General features: G+C 49.5%; 1 protein-coding gene across 5 annotated transcripts in view; it reads left to right on the top strand.

Moving 5' to 3' along the window:
* Positions 1–18145, top strand: part of PLIN1 (perilipin 1) — a 25677-nt gene extending 7532 nt beyond the window's left edge. Inside the window, exons 1-11 of one of the 5 annotated variants that reach the window (XM_088829624.1) lie at positions 1079–2332; positions 3643–3699; positions 4265–4368; positions 5024–5082; positions 7734–7938; positions 9788–9870; positions 11584–11848; positions 12387–12559; positions 14303–14494; positions 14912–15157; positions 16171–18145. In XM_088829624.1, coding sequence (XP_088685750.1) covers positions 5038–5082; positions 7734–7938; positions 9788–9870; positions 11584–11848; positions 12387–12559; positions 14303–14494; positions 14912–15157; positions 16171–16512 — 1551 coding nt within the window. In that variant the 5' untranslated portion in view covers positions 1079–2332; positions 3643–3699; positions 4265–4368; positions 5024–5037 and the 3' untranslated portion in view covers positions 16513–18145. Of the gene's footprint in view, positions 1–1078; positions 2333–3642; positions 3700–4264; positions 4432–5023; positions 5083–7733; positions 7939–9787; positions 9871–11583; positions 11849–12386; positions 12560–14302; positions 14495–14911; positions 15158–16170 lie in introns of those variants that run through there. The other 4 variants (XM_088829623.1, XM_088829625.1, XM_088829626.1 and 1 more) reach the window with 4 other exon arrangements.
* The last annotated feature ends 957 nt before the right edge of the window (positions 18146–19102 follow it).

A 19102-nucleotide genomic window follows, 5' to 3' on the forward strand; every position in this document is an offset into this window, starting at 1 on the left:
ATAGATGCTTAGGAATGGGGCTGCTGGGTCATATGGTAGTTCTATTTTTAGTTTTTTAAGGAACCTCCATACTGTTCTCTATAATTATTGTACCAGTATACATTCCCACTGACAGTACAAGAGGGTTCCCTTTTCTCCACACTCTCTCCAGCATTTATTGTTTATAGACCATTTGATGATGGCCGTTCTAACTGATGTGAGGTGATATCTCATTGTAGTTTTGATTTACATTTCTCTAATAATTCGCAATGTTGAGAATCTTTTCAGATGTTTGTTGGCCATTTCTATGTCTTCTTTAGAGAAATGTCTATTTAGGTCTTCCACCCATTTTTTGATTGGGTTATTTGTTTGTTTTTGATATTGAGCTGCATGAGCTATTTGTGTATTTTGGAGATTAATCCCTTGTTGGTTGCTTCATTTACAAATATTTTCTCCCATTCTGAGGGTTATCATTTCGTTTTTTTTAGGGTTTGCTTTACTGTGCAAAGCTTTTAAGCTTAGGTCCCATTTTTTAATTTTTGTTTTTATTTTCATTATTCTAAGCAGTGGTTTGAAAGAGATCTTGCTGTGACTTATATCAGAGGATGTTCTGCATATATTTTCCTCTAAGAGTTTTATAGTACCTAGCCTTACATTTGGAGAAGGCAATGGCAAGCCACTCCGGTACTATTGCCTAGAAAATCCCATGGATGGAGAAGCCTGGTAGGCTGCAGTCCGTGGGGTCACTAAGGGTAGGACACAACTGAGCAACTTCACTTTCACTTTTCACTTTCACACATTGGAGAAGGAAATGGCAACCCACTCCAGTGTTCTTGCCTGGAGAATCCCAGGGACGGGGGAGCCTGGTGGGCTTCTGTCTATGGGGTCACACAGAGTCGGACCCGACTGTAGTGACACACCAGCAGCAGCAGCAGCCTTACATTTAGGTCTTTAATCTATTTTGAGTTTGTTTTTGTGTATGGTGTTAGGGAGTGTTCTGATTTCATTTTTGTACATGTAACTGTCTAGTTTTTGCAGTACCACTTATTGAAGAGACTATCTTTTCTTCACTGTATATTCTTACCTCCTTTGTCATAGAAAATGCTCAAAATTCTCCAAGCCAGGCTTCAACAGTACGTGAACCATGAACTTCCAGATGTTCAAGCTGGATTTAGAAAAGACAGAGGAACCAGAGATCAAATTGCCAACATCCGCTGGAACATTGAAAAAGCAAGAGAGTTCCAGAAAAAACATCTGCTTCATTGACTGTGCCAAAGCCTTTGACTGTGTGGTTCACAACAAACTATGGAAAATTCTTCAAAAGATGGGAATATCAGACCACCTGATCTGCCTCCTGAGAAATCTGTATGCAGGTCAAGAAGCAACATTTAGAACTGGACATGGAACAACAGACTGGTTCCAAATTGGGAAAGGAGTATGTCAAGGTTGTATATTGTCACCCTGCTTATTTAACTAATATGCAGAGTACATCATGAGAAATGCTGGGCTGGATGAAGCACAAGCTGGAATCAAGATTGCCGGGAGAATTATCAATAACCTCAGATATGCAGATGACACCACCCTTATGGCAGAAAGTGAAGAAGAACTAAAGAGCCTCTTGATGAAAGTGAAAGAGGAGAGTGAAAAAGTTGGCTTAAAACTCAATGTTCAGAAAAAGATCATGGCCTCTGGTCCCATCACTTCATGGCAAATAGATGGGGAAACAGTAAGAGATTATATTTTGGGGGGGGCTCCAAAATCACTGCAGATGGTGACTACAGCCATGAAATTAAAAGACATTTGCTCCTTGGAAGAAAAGTTATAACCAACATAGACAGCATATTAAAAAGTAGAGACATTACTTTGCCAACAAAGGTTCATCTAGTCAAAGGTATGGTTTTCCCAGTAGTCATGTATGGATATGAGAGTTGGACTATAAAGAAAGCTAAGCGCAGAAGAATTGATGCTTTTGAACTGTGGTGTTGGAGAAGACTCTTGAGAGTCCCTTGGATGGCAAGGAGATCCAACCAGTCCATCCTAAAGGAAATCAGTCCTAAATATTTGTTGGAAGGACTGATGCTGAAGCTGAAACTCCAATATTTTGGCCACCTAATGCAAAGAATGGAGTCATTTGAAAAAGAGCCTGATGCTGGGAAAGATTGAATGTGGGAAGAGAATGGGATGACAGCGGATGAAATGCTTGGATGGAATCACTGACTCAATGGACATGAGTTTGAGTAAACTCCAGGAGTTGGTGATAGACAGGGAGGCCTGACATGCTTCAGTCCATAGGGCTGCAAAGAGTTGGACATGACTGAGCAACTGAACTGAACTGAGGTGGTAATAGGTGCAGGTACATGGGTTTATCGCTGGACTTCTATCTTGTTTCCCTGATCTATATGTCTGGTTTTGTGCCTGTACCATGCTGTTTTGATTACTGTAACTTTGTAGTATAATCTGAAGTCAGGGTGCCTCATTCCTGCAGCTCTGTTCTTTCTCAACATTGCTTTTACTATTCAGGGTCTTCTGTGTTTCCATACAAAGTATAAAATTTTTTGTTCTAATTCTGTGAAAAATGCCCTTGGTAATCTGATAGGGATTGCACTGAATTTGTAGATTGCTTTGGGTAGTATAGTAATTTTTACAATATTGATTCTGCCAATCCAAGAACATGGTATAGCTTTCCATTTGTGTCATCTTTGATTTTTTTCATCAGTATCCTATAGTTTTGCCTCCTTAGGTTTTATTCCTAGGTATTTTATTCTTTTTGATGTGATGGTAAATGAGATTGTTTCTGTAATCTATATTTCTGGTCTTTCATTGTTAGTGTATAGGATTGCAAGAAATTTTTATGTATTAGTTTTGTATCTTGCAACTTTACCAGATTCACTGATGAGCTCTAGTAGTTTTCTGGCAGCATCTTTAGGATTTCTTAGGTATTGTATCATGTCATCTGCAAACAGACGGTTTTAATTCTTTTCCAATTTAGATTCCTTTTGTTTCTTTTTCTTCTCTGATAGCCATAGCTAGAACTTCCAAAACTGTGTTGAATAAAAGTGTCTAGAGTGGACATCCTTGTCTTGTTCCTTACCTTAGAGGAAATACTTTCACCTTTTCACCATTGAGTTTGATGTTAGCTGTAGGTGTGTCATATGTTTATTAGGTGTAGTAGTATCCTTTATTATGTTGAGGTAGGATCCTTCTAAGCCCACTTTCTGAAGACTTTTTATCATATCACATATTTATTATTCTTTTTGGAGACTCCGTTTGACTCTTTCCTCCCCTTCCTAACTTTTAGTTTCCTGCCTTATCATATCCTATACATAGAATTGATTACAGAGGATCTATTACACGTCTCTATTCCTCTCCACTTGCTGCCTCTTTCTCTGATTGCCCACAGTATACAGCTTAGCAGAGAGCCAACAGTAGGTGTGATAGTGCAAAAAATAAGGGAAATGAGTTTTGTCCTATTACCTATGTTAATTAAAAAGCCCTTCTTAGATAATCTGAAAACTATGGCTTACACCACAACCCTCCATCATCTCTGAAGCCAGGGATTAGCACTTGGGGTCCTGTCTGATTCATCTCTAAGGAAAGGAGGAGAGTGGCTGTCTGGATGCTGTTGATCAGTAACTGAATCTTGGTCAACATTGTCTTTTCCAGACTTGACAAAATCCAGTTGGCTTTCTCACTGCATATTCTGGTGGCATCTTAAACCAGGTAGAGTTCAATAAACTTTCTGGAAATCTGGGATTTACAAAGATTGAAATAGCTCCATTAAAGCCTAGATTGTCAACTAATCTACCCCAGCTCTGGTTCTCTTCTTCACTGAGAGTAATTTATCTTCATAATCAAAAGACTAACACGTTCAGGTAAACTATGTTCCTGTGTGGGCTTAAATCTTACTATTCAAAAGTCATTCTTGATAGTAAAAAATAAGGGTGAGGGAAATGGATTGAAAACCATTCCACAGGACCCTCTATGGAAAAGGAGTCAAAGATTATAAAACTTTAGAGGTTATGAGTTTAATGACATATACCCCAACATCTTCTTTCTGGAAAACAGCTTTTTTTGAGAAGAGAGGGTCAGAAATGGGTCACAGAGCATATATTTCATTGCTCAGGAATAATAACTCCTCTGAGTCTGGTTTTCCCTCAGCCCTGCTCTCTACCCCCTAGTTGGCTAAATCTCCTTACAGAAGTCAGGATATGCCCAGGGGACCCTGGGTCAAATAACCATGACAACAGGCTGACCGTACTTTCTCTTCCTCTCTGCCCTCCTCTAGCTGGGAGGTGTTAATAGCTTTGCTCAAGAGCAATTGGATTTGTTTCCTCCGGACGAGACACTCGGCAGCCTGGGCTCTGGGGCACTGAGACAACATCAGCTGGAGTGAGTGTGGGGCTTCGGAGACAACCTTACCTGGTTGGTTTCTGAGAAGTAAAGAAGTTGAGGGTAAGGGTCTTCTGGGAATTTTACTGAGGATGAAGAGGCCTGCAGGGAAACCCCTGAGGGAGAGGTTATTGAGGGTGAATGACCAAGAATGTAAATACTCTGAAGCCACTGGCTTTTCCAGAACACAACTGAAATGGCTGATTTTACGAATGGCTACTTTATTATCTGGCTGAGCAGAGGAACGACTAGCAGCTATGCTTGCTTAAAAAGAGAGGAATTAATGCAGAACTTTTTCATTAAAAAAAAAGAAAAAAAGACTAAACCTGAAACTCATTCTTTTAGTCTCTTGGACCCTCATCTAAGAGCTCCTAAACTTCATCTAAAACCTCTTATCTCTTAGAAGCTACTTTCATTTTTTGTTTCTTACCCTGAATACTTTTAAGAAACTTCAGTCTTGACAAGTAGGCTGCCAGGCCTCATCCTTGTGGGACTCTAAGGACTGGCCACTTGTCTGTGACATTCATCCTCCAAATACCTTCTCTTCAGGGAACTTGAAGCCTAGGTCCCCTTGATGGCCTTGAGGGATAGGGACTGACCCTGTGGCTCTCAGGCTGAGGACTTTCTCATGGACCTAAAACCTTCTGCTTTGCAGCTTGAAGAGCTCCAATGGCAGTCAACAAGGGCCCCACCTTGCTGGATGGAGACCTCCCTGTAAGTAACTTGGGCTTAATATGAAGCAGTAGACAACTCTAGGGGGAAGGAGGAGCTGGGAGGAAGGGTTCAGGGGGCTTAGAGCAAAATATGTCTAGGTTATATTCATAACTCATGAGCATTACATCTTCACTATTCTTGCTTTTGCAGAAGGCTGTTAGAGAATGTGAGGGGTGGGGGGAAGGATGCCTATTAAAAACTAAGCACCTTGGAGAAACAATTGGCTGGTGGGGGACAAGGAGAGGAAGGGAACTACTGTTTTCTAAAGCCTGACATAGAAGTCCATGCTTTGTCCATCCAGGCAAAATTGAATTCTCAGGGCTGAGACTCTACATTCTGTAACTCCAGAGCCATCTTGGATATGTTAGTCTATGTAAATGGCACCATTTAGAGCTACACAGCACACGTTATGTACGTGAGAAGGGACTACAGGGCAGAATGTCAAGTAATGCATGTGGAGCCTGGCCTTCAGCATGACTCAGAGAGGTTTAACACGTTTAGGTGTATTGATGCCTCCTGGCAAGGCCTCTCCAACTTAGGCATGGTTCAAATAATGAAACTGAAAAATTGTGAGCCCATATAATATCCATCTTGTCCCGAGTTAGGCTTCAACTAACCTTTGCAATAGGAATCGCCATGTGTTGTATTTGATCATAGAACACAGAGAGGCATAAAATGGTCATGTGCATAGTTAAGCTATCCTAACAGATGGTAGTGTATTTCCATCCCAGGACCTCTCTCCTTCTTTGGCTTTGCCTAAATCAACTCCCAAAGGCTTTGTCTAAAATATTAGAGAAAATTTTTCTTGTTTATAGTCATAACCTTTTTCTAGTTCAAATTGTCAAACTCATCTGCAAGACCAAAATCTGAAATATTGTAGCCTTCGGTCTGGTGTACATGCAAATCTGCTACAATCAGAAGAAGCTAGGTCCTCCCCTCTGGAGAAAAACTATGTAGCAGTGCAAATTCAAAACTAAAAAAAAGAACCTGAACATCTGAGCCAGACTGGGGATATTTATGTGGAGAATTCCTAACATTCCTAAGAATAGACGGAAAAATACAATACCCTTCACTAGCCCAGCAACCGAATCCCATGGACATACTGCCTTCTTCTCACCCATCTTCTGTTATTTTGAAGCAAATCACAGATTTGCCATTTCAGGCCTGAGTTGGAAGCCTGGCTCTGCCACTTGTTAACTGTGTGTTGTTGGGTAAGTCACTTCATATCTCTGAGTCTTTGTCTTCTCATTGGCAAAGTGCTGGTGACAATGCTGACCTCAGAGGGTTGCTGTTAGAGTTACATGAGGTTATGTTACCGAAGCACCTCAATCAGTTCCTGGAACATAATGGCACTGAGTAAATATTGTCTCTGCACAATTAGAATCTGCATTTTTTTTTAACTCAAAGACCACTTTTTAAATTTTAACTAAGATTCCTAGGTGATCCAAAGTTTAATTATGTGGCTGCTGCTAAATTTAGAATGGATTAATAAGAGCCCAGCATCCCAATAATGAGAGGTGATGGTCTCACTGGACCCCACACATTCAGATCACACCTGGAATGCTGTCTTCAAGCTTGAATGCTATAAAGGCTATGTCAAAATGTAGTGTGGGCAGAGGATGGAGTTAGCAGATCAGGGCACTGAGTCATTCATAAGCTAAGTTAGGAACTACAGCTATTTAGAATACAGAAGGAACTGCTAAAGGCAGAGATGCTTATCTTCAAGTGTGTGAAAGGCCAGCCCATGAATGATGAAATAGATGTGCTCAGCATCATTCCACAGGGCAGTGGGTGGAGGTGGATTCTGGTTCAGCCACGCTGTCCAACAAGGGGCATAGGCCACTCTATGAGGAGTGAGCTCCATTCGAGGAGAATTCCAAATGCAAGCCTCCCAGAGGGATGTGGGAAGCACTCTTGCTTCAGAGGCCCCTGGAGGCCTAGGATTCTGTCATTCTGTCCAGTTGGGCAGGTCTAAACACCTTAGGTGCAGCCCTGTCACCTCGTCAGCTAACGTGACTGTACAGGCTTTCAGTGAGGCCCTGGAGATACATTGGTGAGAGTCTCCTGGGATGGAGCCAAGTACACAGGTGATCAGCACAAGCATGTGCGAGTATGGGCACATCCCCAGGGAGGGAGATGGTGACTTCTGATATGAGGGAGAGTTAGGAAGTTTCTCAGAAGAAACGATGCTCAAGCTGTGTCTTCTGCCAGACAGAAAGGGCTGTGGGAGGGAAGGGGAGCACTGCAGGCAGTGGGACCAGCACTGGAGACAAGGAGGTGTGTCCCAGAAAGACCCGAAAGATGTTCAGGCGAAACTCCCAATCCACAGTGGACTAAAGCTCTAGACAGGTGCACTGGCACACTCACTCCTGGCCATGAAGTTCAAGTTGAGTGGCTGCAGGGTGGGGTGGCCCCTGGAGGATGGAGGCTGCCCCAGGAGCTCTCTAGAGCCAGGATTATGACCAGGAGAGCGCGGCCACCCGGCTCTTATGTTTCCTGTGAGGCCTGCAGATGCCTCTCTAGTCTGGATTCCTCCTAGGTCATCTGGACCCAGGCCAGCCCTAGAGGGTGCCACGGCTCTGAGACTGCCTCCCCGGGAGGTGGGAGAAGGAGGTAGGCTGATTTCTTTCGCTGCTTTCCTTCCATGCCAGGAGCAGGAGAATGTGCTGCAGCGGGTCCTGCAGCTGCCGGTGGTGAGTGGCACCTGCGAGTGCTTCCAGAAGACCTACGCCAGCACCAAGGAAGCCCACCCCCTGGTGGCCTCTGTATGCAATGCCTACGAGAAGGGCGTGCAGGGCGCCAGCAGCCTGGCGGCCTGGAGCATGGAGCCAGTGGTCCGCAGGCTGTCCACCCAGTGTGAGTCCTCGTGGCACTCGGAGGCTGACTGCCTGCCAATCTTTTACCTGTCTGCCAGTCTGTCTGATAGCCAGCTTGTCTGTTTGCCTTTTTGTTTGTATCTGACTACCTTCCTAACTCTCTACATCCCATTGCATAGTTGTTTCATTTATAGATACAGATAATTTAGATGTAGATATATGGCACTAATGGTAAAGAAACTGCCTGCCAATACAGGAGATGCAGGTTCAATCCCTCGGTCTGGAAGATTCCCAGGAGGAGGGCATGGCAACCCACTCCAGTATTCTTGCCTGGAGAATCCCATGGCCAGAGGAGCCTGGAGGGCTGTGGTCCATGGGGTCACAGGGAGTCGGACACGATTGAAGAGACTTAGCATGCAAGCATGTTACTAAGTGAGAGGTGAGAGATCGATACAGACATAGGTCTCATCTCATCTATAACGCCACACCTCTGATCCAGCTAGCATTTTCCTAGGATGATAACTGGCAGGAGAAGGGGTGGACAGAGTTATGGGGTGGGCAGTGGGGGGTGTGGGGCATCCGGCAGACCAGACACACAGTTTAGCTCCAGATCCAGCAGCAGCAGAAACTGGCAGAGTCTGGCACAGAGCCAGTGGGCAGGAGGGCTGGCCTGGCAGGGCTGGGGGGAGTGGAGGGAGAGGGGAAGCCCTCTGGGTCCCGCAGCTGATGGTACTGGTCCCATGACAGGCAGCGGCAGAAGAGAGCTGCCAGCCAGGGTCCTGAAGGTGGAGGACAGCTTACCAGGCCTGCCCCTGCTCAATTTGTTCCGCCTCATTTGAAAATATGGTCTCCCTGGCACAGCTCTTGACAGGACTGAGGGAAATTCCACCAGTCTAGGACCTTCCACCATCCTGAAGAGAGTTATGGGTACCTGTGGATTTGGCACAGCAGACAGGAGAGGAAAGATATAAAGAAGAATTGGGCCTGGGCCCACCTCCCTGCCTGCAAGTTCCTTAAACACTCTCCCTGGGTCTCATTTGGCCCAATATCAGAAGTCAGCTGAGTCATCTGGCTTTCTCTGCTGCTTGAGAATTTTGTGAAAACCTAAGATACCTGGAGAAAGAATATGTGAAAGAGAAGATGTAGGTATCCTTTGAAACTGTGATCTCCATGATCATGGGTGCAGAGCTGATGTCCTCAGTAGCCCCTGGGCCACGTCTTCCAGGAGCATTGGCATCCTCTGTCACTTGCTGCTTTCTCTTCCCTGTGACCCTCTTCCCACTGTTGACCATTTCACTCCTCAAGGTTAAAATGAAGGGCCACGGACCATCTGGAACTCTAGACCAGCCTGTCATCTCTGGACCTAAGCGGTACCAGGCCAGCTCCCACCAAGGTCTTCCCCTAGGGCCTGAGTGCCTTTCCTTTCCCACTGCCACTTCTGCGTTCCCCTGTCGTGCTCACCCAGCGCTCACCCAGGGGTCATAGAACGAGAGACCAAGATCCATTGGTGATTCCCATAGATTCTGTCACTTCCTCCTCATGTCAACCTTGCAAGGTTTGTCCATATTAATCCACACTTGACAAATAAGGAACTTGAGGCTTAGCCAGGTTATGACTTGCCTGAAGTCACACTGCGGATGCAGGCACCGGGCTCTGAGAGCAGGTCTGCATGACCGCAGAGCTTCTACCCAGAGGGAAGACATCCTGGTCTGAAGGAGTCACAGTGGATGGGGGCCAGTGGTGGCAGAGGGCCTCAGGCTGCCCGGTGCTTTGGAGGTGGCAGGGCTGGGGGTTTTGAGGGCTCCAAAGTGCCTTCCTCAGCACAGAGGTCCCTGCTAGGTCCTCACAGTGAAGGCAGGGCTCACCCCACCACGGCCTTTTGCTTCCAGTCATAGCTGCCAACGAGCTGGCCTGCCGAGGCCTGGACCACCTGGAGGAAAAGATCCCCGCCCTCCAGTATCCTCCTGAAAAGGTGAGCCCCTCTGCTCTGCTCCAGCATTTCCACCTTCTGTTGCCACTGCTCTCAGTGGAGGAACAGGCATGAGCCCGTGATGTAGGATGGCATGGCACATGCCTTCCCAGGCTGCTGGCCACTGCCTGCCCCTAAAACTGCACAACGGGCTTCTTCCTCTCCCTGTGGGACCAGATGAAGGCAGGCTTTCTGAAACGAGCAGGCACAACCCAGAGGCAGACTAATACAGGAGCTTGGGGTGGGGTCCACTGCTTCTGATCCCCCCCTCTATGAGATACCCCATGGGCCTACATCAGACCATTTGATGACTACAGATGCCTAAGATCATGCGTCACATTCACCAGGCCTCAGGATTGCAGTCCCATGTCTTCACAATCCAACACCTTATGAACCGTGAGACTGAAAAAGTCATTTCACCTGGATATCTATTCATTGGGTATTTGCCGTGGTAAGGGCCAGGTCTGGTGCTTTAGGGGAATACATTTCACTCCCAGACCTCATCCATCTCACTGATAAACTACCACTCATCTCACATTTACTGAGTGAGCCCTATCCGATGCCAGGAGTCATGACACGTGATTATAGAGTCTTCTCCTTTAATCCTCTTTCCCCCTGGTGGCTCAGATGGTAAAGAATGTAATACAGGAGACCCAGGTTTGTTCCCTGGGTCAGGAAGATCCCCTAGAGGAGGGAATGGCACCCCACCCCAGTATTCTTGCCTGGAGAATCCCATGGACAGAGGTGTCTGGCAGGCTACAGTCCGTGGGGTTACAAAGAATCGGACACAACTGAGCAACTAACACTTTCAACCTTCTGGGATAAGGGTGGTATCCCCATTTGACAGAGAAAACTAGTGACTTCCCCCTGACCACACAGCCTGAAGTGGAGGCCACAGGAGATCAGGGCTATTCAGCTCTGAGGTCTTGCTCTTCACTTATTTTTCCAGATAAAGGGCAATGCCTTTGTCACAAAGAAGCTCCCGAGTCAAAGGAGTTGTTCAGTCGCTCAGTTGTGTCTGACTCTTTGAGACCCATGGACTGCAGCACACCAGGCTTCTCTGTCTTCACTGTCTCCCGGATTTTGCTCAAACTAATGTCCATTGAGTTAGTGATGCCATCCAACCATCTCATCCTCTGTCGTCCCCTTCTCCTCCTGCCTTTAATCTTTCCCAGCATCAGGGTCTTTTCTAATGAGTTGGTTCTTTGCATCAGGTGGCCAAAGTAGTGGAGCTTTAGCGTCAGCACCCGTCCTTCCAAGGAATATTCAGGAACCCAAGGAACAGTATTAAAAGGCAAAAAGTCAAAGGAGAGAAAGACATTATTTTAGTGCAGAAACTGTATGAGGGCCAGCCACATCCGTCCGTTCACCTAAGCACAGATGGGAATGTGAGGAGTGCTCTAAGGGCAGGACAGAAGAGACCGTGGAGGAGGCGCCTTGAGGATATCAGGACAAGTGTTATCAAGAAGGTGGTCACTGGGGTGATTCTTGAAGGATGATTCGCATCTCGACAGGCAGAAATGGGGTGCAGAGAAGCCAGGAGATCTAAGTGGTTGGTGCAGAAAGGACTGGAGCCCTTTCCCTTTAAAGTTGAGCTCAATCAAGATGCCCCAGTACTGGCACCAGTCCCCTGAGCCTTTAAATGAGGCTTTCCTGAAGCGGGATGTAGGCCCTGCCAGAACCTCATGCCTGACTCCCCATCCCTGCTTCCACCAGATCGCCTCTGAGCTGAAGGACACCATCTCCACCCGCCTTCGCAGTGCCAGGAACAGCATCAGCGTGCCCATTGCCAGCACTTCAGACAAAGTCCTAGGGGCCGCTCTGGCCGGCTGTGAGCTTGCCTGGGGGATGGCCAAAGACACTGCCGAGTATGCCGCCAACACCCGAGCTGGCCGGCTGGCCTCTGGAGGGGCTGACTTGGCCTTGGGTGGTGTTGAGAAGATGGTAGAGTTTCTCCTCCCTCCAGCCAATGAAGAGTCAGGTATCTGCCATTGTGGGGGGTACTGGAAAGGGAGATCCCCCCCATTCTTGCCCTGCTGCTTGTGAATTAGGAAGAGGCAGCCAGGGCTCATCTAGCCACTGCTCTCCCTGGTGGCTCAGTTAAAGAATCTCAGGGAGATTAAAGAATCTGCCTGCAATGCAGGAGACACAGGTTCTATTCCTAGGTTGGGAAGATCCCCTGGAAGAGGGCATGGCAACCCACGCCAGTATTCTTGCCTGGAGAATCCCATGTACAGAGGAGCCTGGCTGGGTATAGTCCTTAGGGTCACAAAGAGTCAGACACGACTGAAGTGACTGAGCACACAGCCACTGCAGGGAAGGCCCAGCAAGATTTCCAGAGGGCTCCATTTTCATTTGGCCCCTCTCCCCAGTTTTAAGTGGAGAAAGTGACTTCCCCAAATCTCCAGTGAGCTTGTGTTAGAGTAGGGTGATCCCTTTCCAACCCTAGACACAACCCAGCTTTGTCCAGCCCCTCTCTGATCTGCTTTCCTCTCCTTCCCCCCGCAACTCCCACCTAGCCCCTGCCCCAGGACTCCAGGATGCTCAGAAACCTCCCAAGGCCAAGCCGAGCCTCATGAGCAGGGTTGGGACCCTGGCCAACACTCTCTCTAGACACACTTTCCAGACCACAGCCCGGGCACTGAAACAGGGCCATGCCTTGGCCATGTGGATACCAGGTGTGGCGCCTCTGGTGAGTGTCTGCCCTGAGTTGCCATGGCCTGGGAACCCTGTGGACCTCCTGGTCCCTCCCATCCCCTATCCAATTCCACCTCCTGTCCTGAGAACATCGTGTCTTCCAGCTAGGGGTGGGGGGTGGGTGGAACATTAGGTCTAAGGATAAGAGACCTTAGGTGGGGTGGAGGGCTAACCCTCTAGGATGCAAGGGGAGAAGAGGACAGGCCTGCTTGTTAGGATCATCCTACCCCACCCCACCCCCTTCTATATCTCCCATTCTCCCTCTAGGTTCCACTCTATCCCCCAACCTTCTTGGGAGAAAGCAGAGACCTCCCCCACCCATCTTCTCTGTAGGCACTAGGGAGTGTCACCTCTGAATAAGCAAGGTGCAAGGCACCAAACCCCTCCTGTGGGGCAGAGAGCCCCAGCTGGGCCTTATCCCTGACTGCCCCCAGGCTCCTGGTTTCCCTTCTAGAGGCTTCTAATTGGCATCCCACTGCACCTCTGGTAAAGTTGTCTTCTCTAGCCCCAGATAGAGCTTACTCCCCCCACACCACACTCTCTGTGTATTTTCGCAGGGATAGCCTGGATTTTTTTCATAGGAACTTTAATAAGAAACTAAGCCCCCTGCCCCCACCAAAAAAGGAAATAAAAACATTATAGCATAAAGGTCAGTGAACACGATAACTACTTTTCAGCCATCATGAGGGTGGTACTTTTAAAAGCACTGTCAAACCTGGCTCATTCATTCAAGCAAATGTTTGCTGAGAGCCCACCACATGCCTGGTCCTATAGGGAGCAGTAGTTCTCCCCTGTCCCCTGCACTGGGGGTCACTTCCCCATGGGGGCTAGACTAACTCCTGTGCCCTAGCCTAGCCCAGAGTGGACAGAGGCCACTCTACAGCACCTCAGACACCACCATTTACATAGAAAATAATGGTGTCCCCTAAGGATGTATAACAAGGAAACTCTGTTTGTGGGGCCCCCTAGGGGTTTGAAATGAGCTGGGCTGTGCCTCAGCAGACACCTGCCCACCTGCCCAGGTCAGTTTCCTCCCATGGGACCCTCTGGCCCACTTGATTTTTTTCACTCTTTAAAGAACTGCAAGGAGTACCTCTGAAAGCTAAACACACACATCCCCTATGACTCAGCAACTCTACCCAACAGAGAGGAGAGCTTATATCCCCCAAAGACATGTTGGAAATGCTACTATCAGCTTTATCCTTAGCTAAGAAATGGAAACAACACAAATGTCCATCAGCGGTAGAATAGGGAAATTTCAGTATATTTATTCAGTGGAGTGTGACACAGAAATGAAAAAGGAGGAACTACTCAGTAATGTGGGTGAATCTTACAACATAACATTGAGCAAAATCTATGCATGAAAGAAAACACGTGTGAGTCCATTCACAAATGGGCAGAATTAATGCTTGGTGATAGAGGCCAGCATGTGGTCCCCTTAGGCGTACTGACTGGGTGAGGGGACAGTTTTCTGGGGTGTTGAAAATGGCTCTGTCTTGATCTGTGCTGGTCACACTCGCATGTGTTTCTAAAAATTCCCAGAGCTCTACACTAAAGCCGTGCGCACCTCAGTGAGTGTAAGTTATCACTCCATAAAAAGTTGCGACAGTCCGCTGGGGCCAGGCCCTGAGCGCCTCCCCCTACCCTGACCCTGGGGATGCAGGGCTTTGCCTGCTGGGGCTGCCTGGCCTCTGGCAGGGGCGGTTAAGCCAGCGGACCGCCGCCTTCCTGCCCTCAGAGCAGCCTGGCCCAGTGGGGCGCGTCGGCAGCCATGCAGGTGGTGTCGCGGCGGCGGAGCGAGGTGCGGGTGCCCTGGCTGCACAGCCTCACCGCCACCCGGGAGGAGGCCCACGAGGACCACTCGGACACTGAAGGGGAGGAAACCGAGGAGGAGGAGGACTCAGAGACCGAGGAGAGCAAGCTCAGTGAGGTAAGGGGGAGAGGGCAAGCCGAGCGGGCATATAGGAACCTGGCGGTCCCGCAGCCCCCTGAGGGTGTGAGCCGCAGAGGCACAGGGTGACACAAGGGTCTCTGCCCCCAGGCCCAGGGACATGTATGTGGGTGCAGCACTCTTCCCCTCTCCCCTGAGCACCCAGCTAATAGTTCTCTCAGCAGATCCTCACAACAACCCCACAAAATAGGCAGGACAGAGACTGTCATCCCCATTTTGCAGATGAAGAAACTGAGGTTCAGAGCACAGAAGTGACCTGCCCAAGAGCCTGGGCAATAGGTTTTTTTTTTTTCCGATTTAGTGTCCAGATTCTTTCACCTCTAGCTCTGGGGATGGTGAGGAGGGGATGGGTCAGGGGAGTTGCTGTGGAGGCACTGACCCTGCTCTGGTCACCAGGGAGCAGCCCTGCCCGGCCCGCAGGGCCTCCTGGGCAGCGTGGCGCACACCCTGCAGAAGGCCCTCCAGAGCACCGTCTCAGTCGTGATGTGGGCACCGGCAGCTGTGCTGGGCACGGCGGGGAGGATGCTGCACCTCACGCCGGCCCAGGCCACCTCCTCAACCAAGGGCAGGGCCATGTCCCTGTCTGACGCCCTGAAGGGTGTTACTGACAACGTGGTGGACACAGTGGTGCACTACGTGCCGGTGAGCGCCCCCCACCCTTCTGGCTAATGCCCACCCCCCAAAAAAGCAGACTAGACTGAAGGGGCGACAGCGGCTCTCCCTTCCCCAGTCTCTGATCCTCGGTGCCCCAGAAACATTCTGACATACTGTGGCTTTGACTGGGGGCCTTCGCAGCCCCAAGAATATAGACCAGTGGCCTCGGCCTGAGACCTTCCCCCACATCCATCCTTCCTACCTGCTGCTGGAGAGGTCACCAGTCACAAGTCCGGGGCCCCCAGTGGCCCAGCCCTCACCCTTCAGCTCCCAACCGAGGGGCCTGGCAGGTTTGCATGCTGCTCCCTGGGGAAGTGTTGGAGGGAGGCTTCCGGGACCCCTTGGGGGGTGGGCTGTGTTCCAGGGGACAGCAGCTGTCCCCATCCCAATTCCAATACCTGTTCTCAGCAGGAAAACTACAGGGGGTGCCTACTATCACTTTGGGGGTCCCTGGGTCCCTTCCCAGAGCAAGTTAACAGGTCATGCAGGCACTAGAGAGCTGGTCAGAGCAGGAGGCCCCTTCAAGCTGAGGGTGGGAGGTCTGGGAGGGTAGGGGTGGGGAATGGGTTACTAGTCACTCATTCTCACCAAGAGGCTTAAACAGGGGTCTTGGCAGAGAGCTCCCTTCACTTTGGACCCAAAATGGAGCCAGCTGTGGTTACTCTGACCCAGGCAGGGGCAAGATGTGGGCTGTCCTTAGCTCACAGAATTGGGCCAAGGGAGGGTCAGGAAAGCCCCTGACCTCCGACTGAGGGACCTCTGAAAGGGACCCCGGGGTCCGGAAACTAGAGGGTGGCGGCCTGCCTTGCCTTGGGGTCCGCACTTGCACGCCGGCAGGGGTGGCCATCCTCGGCAGGTTCCCCTGCATCCTCTATCCCCGTCCTACCCCCGCCTGTGCCCTCTGGATCGCGCGTGACCGCGGGGCCGCAGACGAGGCGGCGGTGGGAGGTGCAGGGACAAGAGCCAAGCCGAGGGCCCTAACGTGGCTGCCGGGCCCTCAGCTCCCCAGGCTGTCGCTGATGGAACCCGAGAGCGAATTCCGGGACATCGACAACCCTCCGGCCGAGGCCGAGCGCCGGGAGGCGGAGCGCAGAGGGTCCGGGGCGCCGCCCGCTTGCTCGGAGCCCGCCCCGCGCCCAGCGCCGCCCCGCGGCAGCCTGCGGAGCGCTCGGGGCCCGGGTGCGGAGGAACGCGTGGACGCGGCCGCCTTGCCGCGCGCCGCCTTCCCGGCCTTGCCCCGCGAGAAGCCCACGCGCCGGGTCAGCGACAGCTTCTTCCGGCCCAGCGTCATGGAGCCCATCCTGGGCCGAGCGCAGTACAGCCAGCTGCGCAAGAAGAGCTGAGCCACCTCCCCACCGCCCTCCCGGCCTGGCGCTCTTCCCCCACCCCAGGCCGGGCCGTTGTCGCCAGCAGACAAACAGAAGCTACGAAGAAGTGAGCGTTGGCTTCCTCAAAGTAGTCCCGTTGGGTCCCGAGCCTCCTTCCAAGGATGCTGTCAAGGCACACATCTTTTGAGCATCCTTTTTGGGCTTAGCTGTCAGAGCCCATTTTTGAGAAACATCAGAGTAGCAGTCTGCTTTGATTCTAGGCCTTGGTTTTTTTATTTTTATTTTTTTTACCAAAAGATTAATTGCCTAACTCATCTCTCACTTCTTCCACCAGACTTGTGGCCTGCTGACATTTAACTGTTTCCAATATTTACATCTATCCTCTGTAGACAAATATTTGCTACCAGTAACGTGTCACCACGCCAAGAGTTCAAGCAGGCGATTCTGACACATGTTCAAGCCCCGAATGCAGAGATTCCTATGAGTACACAGGCTCTCAGCTGCCTCCTTTGAAGGGAACAGCGTGCGTGTGTGGTAAGTCGCTTCAGTCGTGTCTGACTCTTCGCGACCCCATAGTCTGTAGCCCGCTAGGCTCCTCTGTCCATGTGATTCTCCAGGCAAGAATACTGGAGTGGGTTGCCATGCCCTCTCCTCCAGAGGAATCTTCCGGACCCAGGATTGAACCAGTGTCCCTTATGTCTCCTGCATTGGCAAGCGGGTTCTTTACCACTAGTGCCACCTGGGAAGCACCTAGATACATATTAGCGTCATTTTCTGAGAACCCGGCCCTCTTCACAGGCTGAGTCCTGACCTGTGCTCTGTAGCGCCACCTTTCTGTTCCCAGCCACATTGCCATTCGCACCGTTCCGGTTTTACACCTAGATGTTCACTCTTCCTTCCGAGTTTTGAGTGCTGGCACTCCCAGTCCTAGGAGACAATAGAGAACGTTAGTTATATAAACAATATATATAGAATCCATGGGGCGTCCCTTGGTGGCTCAGCGATAAGGACTCCACCTGCAATGCAGGAGATACAGGTTTGGTCCTTGGTTGGGAAATCCCTTAGAGTAGGAAATGGCAACCCACTCCAGTATTCTTGCTTGGGAATCCCTTAGACAGAGGAGCCTGGTGGGCTACAGTCCATGGGGTCGCAAACAGTCAGACATGACTGAGGGACTGAACAACAACAGCATAGACCCTATAGCCATAGTTCATTCCAAACCTATTTTTGAAAACGCTAATATTTGCTACATTTAGAAATGCATACATATAAGTTAAAATTCAAACATTGCAAAAGAGTGTGTGCTTTCCTCCCTGAGTTCCCTGGTTCCCCTTCCCCAGAGCAGTCTTGGCACCAGTCTTGTGTACCCTCTCCATTACAGACTGGGTGCGCAAGCAGACATGTATACCCTCCCACCCTTTATACAAGCTGTGCGGTGTTATACTCCCTGCTTTTTCACTCAGCAGTACATCTTAGAAGTATTTCTGTAAGCAGTATCATAAATCCTCCTTGCTGTTTTTAACAGCCACATAGTAAGTACTTCATAATACAGACGTGCTATATTTGATTAAACCAGTTCCTTAATCATGAACTTTTCTGTTATTTCCTTTTTTTTTTTTTTTTTGCTCCCAGGAACAGGGCTGCAATAAATATCTTTATACAACAATGTTTCATGTAGATGTGTGCTTATATCTATAGGGTACATTTATAACTCGAAACCATGACATACTGAGTGAAAGAGCACATTCATTTAAAAATACTGATAGGTGGCACAGTGGATGAGAATCTGCCTGCCACCACAGGGGATGTGGGTTCGATTTCAGGCGCGGGAAGATCCCGCATGCCGTGGGATGTGGGACATGTGTGTGGCACATGGACTGAGTCCCATGTGCCACAGTTACTGAGCTCGTGCTCTGGAAACCCCTGCCGCCCAAGTGCTGCAGCCACTGAAGCCTGTGCCCCTAGAGCCCCTGCTTCACAGCAAGAGAAGCCACCACAATGAGAGCCCCGAGCACTCGAGAAAGAGTAGCCCTCTCACCACAACTCGAGAAAGCCTGTGCTGCAAAAAGACCCAAAACAACCAAAATATAAATGCATTCTAAATAAGAGAAAATACTGCTAGATAATGCCAAGTAGCTTTCCAAACCAAACTCGGTTTTCCTTGTTATTGTCATCTGCACCTGCACAGGTAATTCTGACATTTCTGTCCATCCTTTTCGACATCTGTATACACACGCTGATCCCCTCACCCATGAGTGCCCTCTTGGCCTCCACTCTATCACACACCTAAGAGTCCAGCTCCCTGACTCTCCCTGACACCGACTCTGGACCCTGGCAGATCTTTGGTGTAATGAGTCGTTGGCCTTGACCCATGGTTTTGGAATCTGGGGAAGTCCAGAATGAGGAAAGGGGAGTGTTGATGGACATACACAGGTGGACATGGTCAGGACCTTGAATTAGCTTTGGGATCAAGCTCACCCACCTCACCCCCCACCTCCACCCTCTCCCCCTACCTCACGCTCACAATCCACACCACACTCATCAGTTTCCTGGGGATGGGGGGTGTGGATCTGGCAAGTGGGGCCTTTAGAAGCTGATATGACAT

The sequence above is a fragment of the Moschus berezovskii genome, chromosome 21, assembly GCF_049115385.1.
Source record: "Moschus berezovskii isolate FMDL1 chromosome 21, NW_MosBer_1.0, whole genome shotgun sequence".
NCBI classification, from domain to species: Eukaryota; Metazoa; Chordata; class Mammalia; order Artiodactyla; family Moschidae; genus Moschus; species Moschus berezovskii.